At 37.5% G+C, this 18,127-nt stretch overlaps 2 protein-coding genes across 2 annotated transcripts; one reads left to right on the top strand and one right to left on the bottom strand.

The window, feature by feature from the left end:
* Positions 1-3,668: 3,668 nt before the first annotated feature.
* On the bottom strand, positions 3,669-8,088 carry isl1b (ISL LIM homeobox 1b). The gene is made up of 6 exons (XM_067433164.1): positions 8,034-8,088; positions 7,713-7,896; positions 7,117-7,361; positions 5,627-5,901; positions 4,044-4,172; positions 3,669-3,954 (listed from the first exon to the last, which is right to left on the bottom strand). The coding sequence occupies exons 1-6, from the start codon at positions 8,050-8,052 to the stop codon at positions 3,844-3,846; spliced, it is 963 nt and encodes a 320-aa protein (XP_067289265.1). The 5' UTR covers positions 8,053-8,088; the 3' UTR covers positions 3,669-3,843.
* A 1,400-nt stretch (positions 8,089-9,488) lies between these two features.
* Positions 9,489-15,021, top strand: golph3b (golgi phosphoprotein 3b). The gene is made up of 4 exons (XM_067433249.1): positions 9,489-9,925; positions 10,340-10,471; positions 10,549-10,663; positions 12,881-15,021. The coding sequence occupies exons 1-4, from the start codon at positions 9,716-9,718 to the stop codon at positions 13,303-13,305; spliced, it is 882 nt and encodes a 293-aa protein (XP_067289350.1). The 5' UTR covers positions 9,489-9,715; the 3' UTR covers positions 13,306-15,021.
* The last annotated feature ends 3,106 nt before the right edge of the window (positions 15,022-18,127 follow it).

Here is an 18,127-nt window from a genome sequence, read left to right as displayed (position 1 = left end):
CATGCTCTACAGCAGAGAAATGGGGTGAAATAGTAGATGCATTGATTTGATTATACGGTGCGTGATTCAGTTCAAAACACAGCTCCTACATAAGAGACGGGTCCTTCACATGAATCCACAATGCAAAGAGGAACAGTCCTAAATATGGAAACCTCCCTCTCTCAAGAACACAGCATCCTTAGACCAACAAGGCCTTCAGATAGCAGCCAGTTTTAAAATATTGCAGTTTAATACATTTTTTAATGGATGATTGGTCTTCATAAGTTAATATTTTGGTCAGAAAAACAAAAAGTGCCTGCTAATCACCAAAATAATAGGTAAAACTTTATTTTAAGTTGACATGGTTACATGATGATACATGTACTTACTATAGTAATAAAAGTAAAGGATGTATAACAAAATCAAACAAGTAACGAAACCAAACCCCTCTTTATAAGGACATGTAGTTAATTAATATTACTTGTTTGAGTAAGTACAATGTAAACTGTCCCCTTAAAGGGATAGTTCACCCAAAAATGAAAATTAGCCCATTATTTACTCACCCTCAAGCCATCCTAGGTGTATGTGGCATTCTTCTTTAAGAAGAATATAATCCGAGCTATTAAAAAAATGTCCTGGCTAATCCAAGTAAATGGCAGCCCAAAATTTGAACACCAAAAAAGTGCATCCTTCCATTATAAAAGTGCTCCATACGGCTCCAATTCATAAAAGCCTTCTGAAGCGGAGCTATGGGTTTGTGTAGAAAAATATCCATATTTAAAACTTTATACAGTAAAATATCTAACTTCTGGTGGACTACCTTCTGTATTTAACTTACAAAGAAAGTGTACTACACTCTCAGAAAAAAAGGTACAGTGCTGTACAAAAGTACAAAAGTGAAAAGGTACATCACCCTAAATGGTACAAATGAGTACCTTAAAAGGTACACTTTAAGAGTGAAAATTAGTACCTTAAAGGTACATATACTACCTGAAAGGTATTAGTACCTTTCAGTTTTGTACCTTAGGGTACTGCCCCGTGACAGCAATGTATCTTTTTTTCTGACAGTGTAGGATGACTTGAAGGTGAGTAAATCAGGCTAATTTCCATTTTTGGGTGAACTATATAAACTATATAACTTAACTATATAAAGTGTAACCAAATAATATTTTGCAATATGTCTATTAGGATGCAATGACAGCTGAACAACAGTTCTGTTTACAATAGTATTACATTACATTTCAAGAAATAAATACAATAATTGAACAGTAAAACTTCTACAAAATCTACATAATTAAATATAAAATACATGAATGTGGACAAGTCTTAGTTTCATTTCTAAGTTAGAAACACAAAATGAGTCACAAAGATTAATAAAGCTACATATACAATACATTGGAAAATAATAATAATCAGAGTCACATATTGTCCTGGCATGAAAATCCTGAGATTATAAGCGTTACACAATAATTGAATATTATTTTAATGTTTACAAGTTTTGGATCAGTAATATTTTTATTTGAAAGAAATTAATACTTTTATTATTGTATGCAACAAGGATGCATTCCATTGACCATTGACGGTAAACACATTTATAATGTTTTAATCTTACATTAAAACTTTAATTGTTAATATACACTGAAAAGCCATAACATTATGACCACTGACAAGTGAAGTGAATAACACTGATTATCTCTTCATCACACCGCCTGTTAGTGGGTGGGATATAATAGGCAGCAAGTGAACATTTTGTCTTCAAGTTGATGTGTTAGAAGCAGGAATAATATTCAAGTGTAAGGATTTGAGTGAGTTTGACAAGGGCCAAATTGTGATGGCAAAACTGCGGGGCGTTCCCAGTCTGCAGTGGTCAGTATCTGTCAAAAGTGATGACAGAGTCATGAGTGGCCAAGGCTCATAGATGCACGTGGGGAGTGAATAAAAAGTATCACTGTCTCACAAAAATAGCAGCACAACTGGTTTTAACATGAATAATAATAAGATATATGTATCTTGATAATCAAATCAGCTGAAGACTAAGCAATGATGCTGAAAATTCAGTTTTAAATCACATGAATAAATTACATTTTTAAAATAGATTAAAATAGAAACAGCTATTTTAAATTGCATGTAATTTGCCTTGGTGACCATAAGAGACTTCTTTCAAAAGCATAAAAAAATCATACCAACCCTTAACTTGTGAATTGTACAGTATATAAAGTCCTAGATATCTATAGATAAACTCTATAGATGTAGATAAGCTTTTTTGCCTTTTTTTTTATTATTTATTTATTTATTTATTTTCACAGTTAACTGTCAGTCATTGGCTGTTTAGATTCCTGCAATACCAGAGGCTGCAGTTCTAGGACCCATGTTTTTTGTGACTTTGCCACCTATTCTACTCCAGCAGAAGAGACCTAAATTAAACCTTAAACTAACAGACACAAAGACTATTATTTTTTCACCTTATTTTTAACATAGGTAGATTAGCGGGTCAATGTTAAGGCTTTGGGTGTCATGAATCTCCAGTTATTTTAGCTTGCCGTTGTACACAGGTATTTGTTTTCATAATGTTTTAATTTATTTACATATTAATAAACATACACACTAGACGAGAAGGACCATGCCGACCTGCAGCTAATGAAAAGGAAGCCATGTGTCTTACATACACAGGAAATATCTTGCTTCTGTGATGCAAAATAAGGTATTTTCATCAAAACTGAATTTAAAATCTGAATATAGAAAAGAGGGTTACCAGTGGTTGACAGTGTTAAATTAACTCACGTTTCAAAGCACATAACATTGTAATAATGAATGGAAACAACTTACAGAGCTCCTACTTGTACTATCTGTCTGCTGCAGATCCATTTCAGCTTTGATCGTTCAGACTTAATACAATGATTGGGTGAACATTTTTTGGTCCTCCACTAAAACTTCCACAGAAGATATATGTACATTTTTAACTATTTAGGCCACTTCTGTTATTGATTGCTATCAGGAGTATCAACCAGCATTGCCTACTCTACCTTTAAATTTAAATAATTAAACAACTAAACTATTTCTGAAAATTATTAAAGGTGCACTATGGAACTTTCTGTCCACTAGAGGGCGCCTGTTCAAAACAAATGTGTAGTTTGATGACGCAAAGTTTGAGCGCAGCATCTTGGGACATGTAGTTTTCACCTCACAGCCAGTGGAAAATAGGACTCGGGCAGAAATCAGGTTCATGCATGCGGTTATTACGTTACTGTAGTGTGAAGCAAAAGGTTGTGGAGCTGAGCACGGCTGCTGGAGGGAATGGTACACAAATACCTGCCTCGTGAGCACCGGGACTTTTATCATGACAGGACACAGTCGCCGGGCGCCCGCACTATTTCCACGTTTCCGGTCATGAGTATAAGGTAAAGCAGCTCTGTTTCGATACATTTAAGTGTGTTGAAAATGATGTTATGACGTACACTCCGTGCGTTCACTTGTTCATACTGCTAAGAGTGAAGTGCTTCTGCCAAATAAAGCCCGAAACTGAGGGTAGCGCAGATATGACGCAATTGACAGGCGACTTCCTCAGACGCTATGCTGAAATGTCCCGGCTCCTTAGTTAAAATAGCAATTTTCTCACACCTTTAGTTGGACACATTTGGGATATTGTAAGTACTCAACTGAACAAGATATATAATACTGGCCTATGGTTTTTGGATATTTTACTGCAAAAATACTACATAGTGCATCTTTAATACAAATACAGTATAAAATTGCTTGTACAGTACACAGAGTAAATGAGTGTCCAAGAAATGCGTCCTAGGACTGCGGTCCTACCGTATGGCAGGAACACCCTACCCGTTTTTTCTGTGGTGCGAGAGGCTCTGTTTACTCGCTGATGTCTGTGGCTGTCAGGCTGTTGGGTGTGTCTGGTAACTGAGCTGATATTGACACAGCTTCACTTCCAGCAGAACATGGTCCTTCCTTTGATAAAGAAAGCTGAAAACCAGATCAAAACAAATGAACAATAGTACAATAGTCCATTATGCAGTGTTAGTAAGTCATCATTTGTGAATCCTGATATTTACCAATTGCTGGTATGATCTGTGTTCAGCTTCCCTTTGCAGGATAAAGTCACTCAGCAGTTTCCATGGTGGGCTTATCATCATGTCACTGTCCTGGCTGTCTGGACTGGCCAGCATCGGATCCTCTGAAACCTTTCAACAAGATGAAACAACAAACAACTTAACAAATGTTTCCACGAATGTTTAAATCCAGAGAAATAAGCAATTTTAACCACGACACGGACCGTATCTGTGCGTCACCGATGACATAATACCCGCGTCTCCCTCGATTTATTATCTATTATGTGTTTTATTAGACAGTTGGGCAACTGTTTGGAGACATTCATCAACAGAAAACTAGTCATTGTTATATAGCTCATCCGTTAGTCTTGTTGTTTAAATTTAGTTTTCTTGATTTACCACAAATACCATGTTTTACTTTACTATTACTAATATCGATCTAGTTTACTGCAGTGTGCAACAAGTGTCTCATACAGTCGCCGAGCGAACGCACAGAGTAGCATTATAACAGAACTTTCAACACACTCAAATGTATATAATATGATAAACAGCGCTGCATTACCCCCACCGATAGGATCGTGAAGAGCGTTACACTTTTTGAAGAATAAAGTCGGTCGTTGCCATCTTGGCAGCGCATCACTCTCGGATAATTGAAAATGGGGAAAAGGCGGGACATGGGTGAGGTGACGACTAACAGATAGCAGACAAACGGCTATCCACCTGTCAATCGAAGTGGCCACACCCCTAAAGTATGCAGAACTTTAAGGCTTAATATAATTTAAACAAATGAGTGATAAAAAAAAAAATCACCCCCCACAGTTGTCATGAAGGGCAAAATTAGCCATACAGACCAAAACCACAATTTGTACCAGGCTGTAAATATGTTTTTTTCTGCTGTAAAGTTGGGCATTTTAACATAGGGCTCAATGAGATTCTGCTCTCTCGGAGCCTGTCTCTAGTGGCCAGTCGATGAATTGCAGTTTAAGTCACTTCCATATTGGCTTCAAGAGACACTGGGGGAGGTTGCCGCTTGGTTACCCCACATACACATGTCCAGAAAAAGCAAAAATGGTCATCTGAGGCATAATAAAGCTCCAGTGCTCTTTAGCCGTGTATCTCTCGTTAGAAATCACTCCAGTGGACTTGTTCCGCAACAAAGGCTTTCAGCCCCACCCTGCTTCATACTAGTAAAGGTAATAAATACATTAGCTTTCTTTCCCCCTGGCAACTCCCATAATTCTGCGAAATGAAGGCATCATCAAGCTACGCCTTTGTTTTAAAAAAGTGACCGCTAGCTGCGAAAGTTACATATTGTGCCTTTAAGAAATCCCTCTTAATTATTCAGCAAGTGTAAACTTATGACCTCAGCTTTGGTGCAATACAAAATCCTAAATAGTTACTTTTTCTGTATTAAAGAATTAAGAATCTTTTTTTTATTTGTAAAAATTGCTTTTCAATTCAATCAAAAATCTATGAATCATGAATCAAGTCTGACCAAGCATCGCACGATAATGCTAGCCCACCAAGGTTTCACCCCAGTCACACAATAAGCAAGGTCTGCTATGGATAAGATCCTGCTCACTCACCAGACGGCCCTCAAGCTGTGTCTGTGGGTGTCTCATCATCAGACTTCTTTTCTTGTCTTTGCATCGCTTGTTCTGGAACCAGACGCGAATGACCCGAGGACTGAGGCCCGTCATTTCCACGAGCTGCTCTTTCATGAGGGCGTCGGGTCTGGGATTGGCCCTGTAACAGGTCTGGAGCATGCGGAGCTGGGACTCGCTGAGAACCGTCCTCACGCGGGTGACTCTCTCTGACCTCCTCTGCGCCGATGACCAGGATGCTGTGGATTTCATGCCCTCTGTGATAGACACATAAAAAATGGGAGGTTTTACCTCCATTATATCAAGTGTGATGTGAATAACACTGATTATCTCTTCATCACGGCACCTGTTAGTGGGTGGGATATATTACGCAGCAAGTGAACATTTTGTCCTTAAAGTTGATGTGTTAGAAGCAGGAAAAATGGGCAAGTGTAAGGATTTGAGTGAGTTTGACATGGGCCAAATTGTGCTACACGACTGAAGCTCATGTGGAGTGTTGCTGATATGCAGTGGTCAGTTTCTATCAAAAGTAATCCAAGGAAGGAACAGTGGTGAACCAGCAACAGGGTTATAACAGCAACATGAAATAACATTTAATGCTAAATGGCTTTAAAAAAAGGTTAGCTAAAAATGTATATACCAATGCTGAAATTTTAATAATCAATTCTTCATATTGAAAAATAAGACATAGTAGACCAGCTAACTGGGCACGTTCTCAAAGTTATGAGCAAATGTTCTTCCAGTAATGTTAATAAATGGTTTGTTCAAAGTTTAATAATGTTCTCAAAACGTTAGCACAAAAACATTATTTATACATTCATGGTAGGTTTTTTTTCCTTAAGTATTTTAATACAGCATTTTTTTTATGTTTTTAAAACATTCAAAAGTAGCGTTTCCATAATGTTTACAAAATTATAAAACGAAATGTTGATATAACCAAGAAAAAACATTTAAAAATCATTTTAGAAACTAGTTTTGAGCATTTAAAAATAAGCTTTGCATAACTTAAAGGGATAGTTCATCAAATTCTGTCTTCACTACTCACCCTTATGTTGTGATTTTTTTCTTATTCTTCTGAACACAAAAGAAGATATTTCAAAGAATGTTTATAATCAGTTGACAGCAGCCATTGACTAGGAAAAAAAATATATGGAAGTCAATGGGGCCCGTTACCATCATTCTTTAAAATATCTTTTGTGTTCATCAGAAGCAAGAAAAGCATACAGGTTTTGAACAAAATGAAGGTGAAACAATTGTGACAGCATTGTCATTTTTGACAATAAACTTCTAATTGGAATGTTAGCAAAACATTCTAAGAACATATTTTTGTCAGTTGTGATCAACAAGGATTCAATCTGTAAAATAAAATTCAACTGCGATTCAACCTTGAGGTCTGACATAGAGTCACCTGTGAATAAACATTTAAATGCTGTCTGGATTGGGAAGCTTGTCCAGAAACTTAGTAGACTTACCGGATAGATCAGCAGTCTCCTTCTGCTGGCTATTTGATGCACACTTTAACTGGTTCAAAAACTCAGGATGGTCTGTACAGAGCAGTTGACCGTCCTGCAGAACATACTCATCGCCAGGGAGTAACGGACGATTGCAGCTCTCGCATCGAAAACACTGGATGTGATAAATATTCACTCGTGTTCGCATGACATACTCCTTGGTTACAAAGGCTTTGTGGCATCTTGCACATTTACTATTGCATAATCTGACAGAGAAAAATTGAATCACAAATGTATATGTCATTCATTACAATAGTAATAATACAAACACAATTGCTGAATCAAATATTTACATATTTTGGAATTTTTCCAACTTTTAAAATTCTTTCAATTTGGTTAAACCACACTTTAGGCTATATTTGATTCATGTCTTTGTACTTACATAAAATAATTGTTAGACAATATCTGTACTTAACATGTATTGTGTCCATCTATTACAAAACACTTTTGTTGCTATTGAGTTGGCATATATGTAAGTTTAGGGACAGGTTTGAGTCTAGTTAAAAACACAATATAAAGTGGCTGTAATAAAAAACATTCTTTGCTGTAAGACCCACCTGTGGTCTTTACAGAAGGTTTTCCCATCTCTGATGAAGCAGGTGCAGGACTCGTCCAGAGACTGATGGCACTCCGCGCACCTCAGACACTGCGCGTGCCACTCCAGATCAGGAAAAACCCGGAGAATGAAGCGATCCAGGATCTCATGCCCACAACCCACGCAGTACGAAATCAGGGTATTTCCTTAACAAATATCACATTATACATATTTCTAGTCTTATATTAGTGACATTTAAAAAATACGAATAGCTAAGCTGACGCTATAGCCTATAATAAGGCTTAATTGGCTTAAAATTAACTTTTGATCAATGAAAGCTTACTGTTCTGTGGATCTCCCATGTCAGGAAGCAAATGCGCCGTTATCTTCTAAATGATATTAACATCTACAGTCCACTAATGGAAGTCTGTCTCGCTCCTTTTTTATTGAGTTGATGTGACGTAGATGCAGGTGCACCAATCAGGTGATCGACGCTGAGCTTGAGAGCTACTGTACGGAAGCCCCGCCCTCTTACACTTCGACACGCCCACAACAGGTACAATATGTGGTACATTCGCAATATGTGGCAAACTGATGATGATGGTGTAGGCTATACATAACAGTGAAATAAGTGCAGAAGATAATTGCTTTCATGATTGTATTTCATCGGTTTTAATATGATAGGCTATCAAACTAACCAAAATATTATATCATCATAATTATAAGCACTTTTTAATATTATGATTTGACTATTAAATTTCCAATCTTGCAACGGTGTTTTGTAATAGATTACCAGTGCTGTAAGCATTATATTTGTATTTCCAAATATCAGTAGGCCAATTTTTCCAAATTTTTATATGGCTTCCCATTTTAATTTAATTTATTTATTTATTTATTGTTTGTAACAATGACGTTTTAAAATAACCTTTCCAGTTTCCTGTGATAGCTGAAGGTTTATTTTATTTGTTCAATTGTACCTCGGTTCCATTCTGGAATAGATTTAAATGGATTAAATAAAAGTTTGTTTTACATCTGATCATATAAACACAAATGGAACTTTCAACATTAAACTATAGTTATGAAAATGAAGCCTTAACATAACCATTAAACAACGTTCTGCATTGGTTCTCTTTATATTGTTACTAAAAAACCTTGCCTCAATGTTCTGGATTTTTGGCTAAAGAAAGAAGAGAAAGTTTATATAAGAACGTTAAAAGTTTACTAATATAAGTTATAACCATAACTTTTATGAATTATATTGAAAAAACATGTCAAAGGGGTGAATGAACACTGAGAGTCATGTTCATAAATAATTAAATTATTATTATGTTTTGAGTCATGTAGGCCTAACTGTGTTTTATGGTGAAAAATGGAGAGAGAAAAAATGAATTATTAAAAATGCCATTATTTTATATGAAAAGTTTAATGATTGTATTTTATTGACGAACTATTTTTGTTTATCTTGAATATTTTTATTTTTTATTAGATCATTCATATAGACTAGCCTACCATTTTCAGCTGACACATGTTAAGTCTAGTGTACCCACCTATGGGGCATGTGACATTTTACTTCCATTCTTTCGGGGTAAATCAAGAAAAAAAGTATACACTGGGTTCATGAACCGAAACCACATAACTGTACAAGATATGTGGGAAATTAATGTGGGGAAAATAAATACTTTATTTATTTTCAAATCAAGAAGACTTACAGCGCGTCCTCATTTAAAGCATATCCATTCTATAAATATCACCACAGGAATAGGATCCGCGGGCGTTTTCGCGCAAACGTTCGCGTAGACGTCACATTACATGCGTCATTGCGTCATCAACGTCCGCCATATTGAATAAGGAAATAAGAGTGGAAGAGGTGGAACGTCCCGGATGCATGTAAACATCCACGTCAACAGAAAGTATATTGATGAAACAGTTATAGGGGCACGGAGCAGCGTGAATATAGACATCATCTGTCGGATGTACAATTAAAAGACTGTTAAACACATTGGTGTTTTCAGGCTTGTGCAAACAATGACTTCGCTAACGCAGAGAAGCTCGGGCCTGGTGCAGAGACGGACCGAGGCCTCGCGTAACGCCGCGGATAAGGAGAAAAGCCCCGGAGAGGACGACGAGTATGAGTCTCGCCGCGGAGAAGAGGAGGACGAAGACAAGGGAGACTCCAAAGAAACACGACTGACTTTGATGGAAGAGGTGTTGCTGCTCGGACTGAAGGATCGAGAGGTTTGGCGTGACTTGTGTGGCTTTGTTAGTCAAATGGTCGCCAGGAAGAAGATGGTTAAGATGAGGACTAGATAAATCCTGTTATATGACCCAGATTAAGTGTCTTAAGAACAGCTGTTCCTGGAGACCGTCACCATTTAGCCTGATAAGAGGGTCTCAGTCGTGCTTTTTTTTAGCAACATATGGCTAAAAGACAGGTTACCAAGTGTTCTGTCGTAAATGTTAATAGTGTTACTCTTTACAACTTCCCTGCATATAACAATTGCAAAACATCATAGTTAGGCCAATCTTGTTGATTTCATACAAAATAAATGCAATCAGGACGGGACCATATAACTTGGTCATCTGTTTATACAAATATTTATTTTCATTTTATTCTAAGAATAATAATCGATTAACTTCTGTCTTGCATAGGGTTACACGTCATTCTGGAATGATTGCATATCGTCTGGTCTTAGAGGATGTATGCTTATTGAGCTGGCCATAAGAGGACGCCTACAACTGGAGGCATCTGGAATGAGGAGGAAAAGCCTTCTGACCAGAAAGGTGTGTGTAATTGTGAGGCTTTTTAAAATGCAACTTTTACACTTTATCTTGACTCTTTTTGCTTGGTTGTTAACCAGGTGTTGTGTAAGTCTGATGCCCCCACTGGAGACATGTTGCTGGATGAGGCATTGAAACATATTAAAGAGACTCAACCTCCAGAGACAGTCCAGAGCTGGGTTGAGTTGTTAAGTGGTAAGTGAGTTATGTATTTGACAAGTACAAGTACACTAGTTACTTATTTTTTGTCTATACAATAAAAGTCAATGGGATTCAGTGTTGTTTCAAGCCCCACTGAGCACTGACTTTAGTTGTTTGATCAAAAAAAAGTTTAAATATTCTTCATACAGTTTTAGAGCAATGTGTAAATGATGATAATTTAAAAAGAAATCCTTTATGTCCCTGTAAAATATAGTTCGCAACCAATGTTACTTCTGTGATCTGATTAATTTCGTTGTAAAATCAAATATTTAACAAGAAAAATAATGTAGAGTGGTTAGGGATGTTTATTTAGCCTTTCCCCCCCCTAACTTGCAACCGAAACTCCTTAACCGGGCCATTAACCTATAAGATTGTTAAATCAAATTAGAATGGATAAGTGTCTGTGACCCATTAAAAATAACAAAATTTGTTTTCCAGGGGTTTAGTTTTACATGCGCAAATAGCAGAATAAACAACAGAAAGTGAGGATTCATCGTCACATCACACACCTGCAGCGCTTCTGTGAACGGAGGAAAAAGTCAATAAAATTATATATGTAAAAGGAATAAATGTGCAAATATATTTCACTTAAATATTAACTGATTAACAAAACGAAACAAACTGTGCAAGGAGTAGTAGGCTATAGGCTGAATCTCGGTTCGGTTTTCTGTGCTGCTCTCCAAAAACAAGGAAATCAAGGCAACATCCGGTTTGTTTTTACTTTATTATACAAAAGCGCACTGTTTTGTTTTTATTGTGAGTGTACACAAATAAAAAATGTCTTGTTCTTATCTGTATGATTATAAATGGTGGAATATTTTAAAGGTGCAGTGTGTAGTATTTATGAGGATCTATTGCAATATAAGGCAATATAATATACATAACTATGTTTTGAGTGGAGTACAAAGACCTTACATAATGAGCCTTTGTGTTTTTATTACCTTAGAATGAGCCCTTTCTATCTACAGACACTGCGGGTCACCTTACACTGTTAAAAAAAATTCAGGTCTAAATGAAAATCTTCAAGTGACTGATCACATCTACATTTTTTAGTTGGCTAAATTGAATTTCTGTAAAATAAACTGCATCAATTCACAGAATTTAAATTCGGGCAACTGAAAAATTTAGATGTAATCTGTCACTAGAACATTTACAATTGGAGACATTTTTTATTTTTTTTGCAGTGTACAGTGAAGTCACCATTTTGCGCTGCCATGTTTGGCCTAAACAGACAAACTGCTCTACAGAGTGCTAGATACCATCTGCTGTCTCACGACAACATCTTTGCCCTGTGTCGGCCACCGTATGCTCTCTATGTGCTTCGAAAGGGAGAGGTGGGGGGTTACAATTCACAGCCTCACCGCTAGATGCCTTTAAAATTTACACAATGCACCTTTTAAATTGTTTCTGCTGTAATAAAGGAACATTTTCAAGTGATTGCATAACATGTCAGCTCTTGCAAACTTGACATTGCGACCTGTTCCTTATCAAAATAAACCAAACATTAGTTACACTGCTCAATTTAATTAGTGCCGTTCAGCGTGAGCACTGCTCCACTGTGGTGTTTGCATCATCCAAATTCATTGTGAATCTGGAAACAGCTGGATTTGGGCTGAATGAGCCCAACACTGTTTCAGTTTTGCTTTAAATTAATTTGTTTTGGCTTGACATTTATATAGCTACTTTAATTTCTCATTCTTGCTCTGTTCTTAATACTGCTAAAATCGCCTACAGCTATGTTTATGTTTGTAAACCTTTCCCTTTTATTTAGGCCTTAAATGCGACTTATACGTGACTTATCAGGGGTTCTATTTTTCTATAAAAAAACTTTTTTTGTGTGGCGTATTTTTAACCATGCAGCAAACATTTTCAAAATATCTTGAAAAATTACTTAATCCATATAATCGATATGATTAATCGGTCAAAATTCTTCATGGCTGTCAATGGCTAACCGATTAATTATGAGCATCCCTAAGAGCTGGAAATTAATTGAATCGTCAAAAGTTGGCGGTACAAAATAGAATGAAGCCGTTTGGTGGAAGGTCAATTATCCAAAATGACAGAATGCTTCAGTTATTTTGATATAGTGGGCAATTTTATGTTGTGCTGACTTTAAGCTTTATATTGATGCATATATTCTTCAAACATCACTAGACATTGATTATTCCAGTTCTTCTAGTCAATTTCAAAGGCTCTTTTTACGTTCTGTAGGTGAAACTTGGAATCCGTTGAAGCTGCACTACCAGTTGCGAAATGTCCGAGAGCGTTTGGCCAAGAACTTGGTGGAAAAGGGCGTCCTCACCACAGAGAAGCAAAACTTCCTGCTCTTCGACATGACCACCCACCCGCTCACCAACAACACCATCAAGCAGCGGCTGGTGCGCAAAGTCCAGGAGGCTGTCCTGGAGAAATGGGTCAACGAGCCCCAACGGATGGATAAACGTCTGCTGGCGCTGCTGTTCCTGGCACATTCCTCTGATGTTCTAGAGAACGCCTTCGCTCCTCTGCTTGACGACCAGTACGATCTGGCCATGAAGAGGGTGCGACTGCTCCTGGATCTCGAGCCAGAGGCCGAGGCTGCCAAGTCAGGCGCCAACGAGCTGCTGTGGGCGGTGGTGGCTGCTTTCACCAAATGAACCTCCAGTGTAGAGAGAAAGGGACTCAAATTTGTGCTCATGGCATTGGACTCAGACCACTGGCCCCAAGCTTGGTTGATTCGTACTAATATTGGTGATGGTGATGATGGAAATACAATTTTTGAAGGAGATGAGGATGATGACACTTGGAAAGGGACGGCTTTTTCTCATTGTCACAGATCTGACTCTGACCTTCACAAAGGTGTTGCCCTGTCTACGTCTAATGGCCAATAGTTGCTACATGATTGCAATTCACTGTGAGGCTTCTTGTAGTTCATGCACTTAGATCATAAAGTTCATGTAAGAACGGAGATGAGCGCATTGAAGGAGGTGTTTTGTCAACGGTCCCTGTACTTAACTAGGCCATGACTCTAATCTTAATCCAGAACCTGGTATAATTCCGCAGTAATCTCTATCTCCATGTATCTTTGAAAAAGGAGCCACTACTTCCGAATACACGGGCTTGGTGGTCCTTGTCATGGTTACACAAAAAGGTCCACGTTTCCGTTGCTTTTCCATATTCAGCAGGAAATGTTCCGTGAGCTTCTGATACCTGAAATGGGTCTTGAATTAACAGAAAATAAACAATTTCACATTTAAAAGACTGAAATGCAAGCATCAGTTTTTCTCTGGTGCTTTAAAGATATTATGACCCTGCTTCCTTGCAAGTCTTCTTTCCAGAAATCCACTGAATGCTCGAAGAATAAAATGTTCAAATGTGTGCTAATATTACTGGTTTTAATTGGAAGACATTTGCTGGCGACTCTCATCGGCCTGTGTATAAAGTGACTAAAACCTGATAGTGCTTGTTATGTAACTCTCAGCCTTTTTGTTTAGCTGATCGAGAATTCCAGTTCATCTATCCAGCCCAAGCTTCACATCTATATTTGAACACAAAGGTTTTTGTACTGCAATACACCACAAACAGGTCAAGGAAGCATTGAGCTCACGTATCCTAAGTCAAACATTGGGTTTAGTTGCCTCATAACTTTCATCCATTTTATGCGAATGGCCAGTCAAACACTAGCAGAGCCCAACATCGAGGAAGGCTTTCATTCCCGAGGCCTGTCCATAGTGAACACTGCATACATGTAGCTGTCTCGTCTCATATGTATGGTTTTGTTCATGTCATAATCTCTCCTCTTGCTATATTTCCAATTTTTATACTATGTTTTTAATCATTTTAATTTCGTTCCTTCCTTTAGCTGTTTTTCCGTCTCGATTGACATGTTTTTTTGGACTGGTAAAGAACAGGGTAGGGATATCCCCTTCCTCTGTAAGAAAGCAGGTGTTTGACATGTTCATTCTCTGTTAGTAAAAAAATACTTAATGAGCTGTAAAAGTAGAGATGGTGTGAAATGGATGCCCTGATTTGTACATCTGCTTTTTATCATATAATAAAGAAATATCTTTAAGTGCCTGGAAGGGATATGAATATTAGCCGTCCTCATTTCTTTAAGTTTTGTGATTGTGTGGTTCTGTTGTAATGATGCAGTCAAATCAGGGTTCCCACTCTTTTACAGCGATCCTTTTCCAGGACGTTTTTAATTTTACTATGACTGCAATAAAAGACAGGGATCATGCTAAATACTGCTCTCAATAGTCTTTAAAAGGTGTAAAGATTATTGCCATGATTTAACTATGAAACCGTTTTTAATATGAGCTCTTAATGACTTTGAAAACTTGTTTATGCCACAGAATAAAAAGAAATGGTAATTGGGACTTTTTATCTTGCTATTCTGACTATCTCTCGCAATTGAGAGTTTGCATAATTATGATATAAACTCGCAATTCTTAAAAAAAAAAAAAAGAGTCAGTCTTTTTTCCTTAGAATTGGACTTTATAACTTGCAATGGTGAGTTTATAAATCGCAAAAGAATTCAGAATTGCAAGATAAACTCGTTGTGTGAAAAAGTCGAATGAGATTTATCTCTCAATTCTGACTTTACAACACACAATTGAGAGTTTGTATTACAATTGCGAATTTATATATATCACACAATTCTGACTTTATAACACAATTTGAAAGTTTATATCATAATTCTGACTTTATAACAAGAGTTTGTATCACACAATTCTGACTTTATAACAATTGCGAGTTCATATCTGACGCTTCTGAAAAAAACAGCAGTTTTTACAAACAGCCAATGAAACGGCCACTTTATCTACTAAATTTGTGTTCTTATGTCTTTTAAAAACATTTTAAATCCATCATTACCTTTCTATATGGAATTTTCATACAAGGTTATATATTTATCTAATTTAACTTGCAATATGCTCTTTAACACTAAGTGTTTATATAACCAATTCTGACTTTATAACACAATTGAGAGTTTATATCACACTTCTGACTTTATAATGAAATTGAGAGGTTATATCACACTATAACACATTTGCATAATTATTGCATTGTTAGAAAACAAAATTACCGGTATGTTATTTGGGTAGCTTTTTCCCAGTTAACATTCACTTCAAACATTTGAGCATTTAAAAACATCAGCTAACTGCTGCAAATGGAAACACAAAACTAAACAACATCATTCGAAATTACTCTCACATCTCAAAACTCAGCATTCCTGAACATCGCACTTTCTGTAACTAGCAGTAATTGTTTGGGCCAGTGATAAACTCTTTGTAAGAAAAAATACTTTTAAAAATAATTTTCCAAGACAACAAGATTTTTTTAGGATATGTTACATTTTCTCAAAATTTCCATGTGTTTTCCAGGACTGGAAAATTGGTCATAAATTTTCCAGGTTTTCAAGGTTTTCCGAGATGAGTGGGAACTTTTTGAAGCTGGTCACTTGTATGTACAATGCACTGGGAACATGTACAGGGGATTACCATGCCATGATGATTAGCACATGAGCTGACCATTACCTCATGAAGGCTTATGCTAAAAGGAAAAGCACTGCAGTAGCCTATGTTTTTTTCATAGACTGCATCATGCATTTGAGACAAGACTGAACAAGTTCAACCAGTTCAGAATGAATGTTGATTCAGAAACTGCTCTGATGGTTCCGCCTTTTAGGAATCAAATGAAATCAGACACTGGTCATGCTCCATTTTTGGGTTTACTAAAAAGAACTGGTTCATAGAAGTCATTTGTTTGTTAATTGCACTAAAAGGCAAAGGCTTTCCCAAAGGCATTGTTAGCCAACTATGGTCGCAAGGTCCGTTCAATTGTATTGATAACCATAGTTGTCTTTTGGAAACGCACATGGCCGGCTCTTAAGAGTAATTTGTTTGTGAGCAGACTTTACTTGCAAATTTGCTCTGTAAATTTTTGATCCACTTTAAAAATGGCTCATACAAGTTGCACATTTTAAGTCTAAAATGTTGGCTAATTGTAGGCTGTTTATATGAATTTGATGTAATTTGTTAGCCTGACAAGCCAGACCCACATCAAGATGTTTGGTCTGGAAACTCACCATTGACAGGGCTCAATCCGAGGGGCGGGATAAACGGTTGTCTTTCAAACTCCCTCTGCACGCGATAGGATAGCGCTACGACCAACCAGAGCAACGAAGGTGAAGCAGAGCTCGTTGAAAGATTAAACGTTCGCCATATCCGGTCGGCAAAATTCAGAACACATCTTCCCTTCTTAAGAAAGACTTCAGTGCCGTTCTTTGTTCTTTTCTCAGAGAAAAGCTTAACTCCAAGTCTTCCAGAGTCACGGTCAAAGCTGATTCGAAAGACTGCTGTTCGCCAGTTTCTGTGTTTACTAGAAGCACACAAGCACAACTCTGCCGTAACTATGTAAAGCCCCGCCCACCGACTCTATACACGATGTGATTGGCCTGTCCAGAGTTTGACGTTTACAGCTCAGAAGTGTATTGAGAGTTGCTAGACACTCGCGGCAGATCAGATTTTTTTGCCGCTAGTGTGCGTCTAGATTTCTAGGCTAGTAATTTGAATGTTTTTGTATGATTTATACTCCCCAGTGACTCTTTTGTTAAAGGTGTCATGAACTGGGTTTTTATTTTTTTGTATAATGTTGTCTGAGGTCAACTAATGATGTTTGTGTGGTTTTTACATTCAAAAACACCATAAGTAATAGGCTATTTTCTAGACTGGTTTTGAGGATCTCTCCTGAACGCTGGGTTTTGATGGTCATGACGCACTGGAGACTTGGAAGTAAAAGCCCATGGCTAGGATTGGAGAATATTTGCATATTTAATGAGCTTAAGATCCCTGTCAGTTCAGTGACATGAGAGAGGAGAGAATGAGGGAGAGGTGGCAACCAGAATGATTCTCTCTCAACCACAGGGCTCGTAAACGTCTTTATCAAACAAACACAATGTTTTATTTCTCATCGACCCGTGATTGATTGGACTATTATTTTTATATTACTCATAGACCGCACGATCGGACGATATAAGCGCGAACCGCACGCACACACATACACGTTCGGCACGCACGGCGCCCTTCAGATGTCAACTTAAGAGAGAGAATAGCAGAACAAGAACGGAATATAATGAGATTCATCGGCCTGACCCGTACGTGTCTGAGTCCAGCGTACTAAAGGTATGTTTCTGTAGACATGTACACATAAGCAAAACGATCTATAACAATGCAGTACTATTACATAAAACACGTTTTACTCACAATAGTGTGTTGCACCATTCCTGTCGGATCCAAATCCAGCATCGACTGGAGATTTGTTTACAAACGATCTTCTTCAGCATGTTTATTGTTGTTGACCAGCTAGCATGAGCCCTCCATGAGTCGGTGGGCGGGGCTACTGGATTATACGCGCGGTAGAGGCGGTGTTTCGTCGCACACTGACGTAAGTATGAAGCACAGGACCATTTGCTGAGCC

Source organism: Pseudorasbora parva, chromosome 23 (genome assembly GCF_024679245.1).
Source record: "Pseudorasbora parva isolate DD20220531a chromosome 23, ASM2467924v1, whole genome shotgun sequence".
Classification (NCBI taxonomy): domain Eukaryota; kingdom Metazoa; phylum Chordata; class Actinopteri; order Cypriniformes; family Gobionidae; genus Pseudorasbora; species Pseudorasbora parva.
This window is presented reverse-complemented; position numbering and strand designations above follow the sequence as displayed.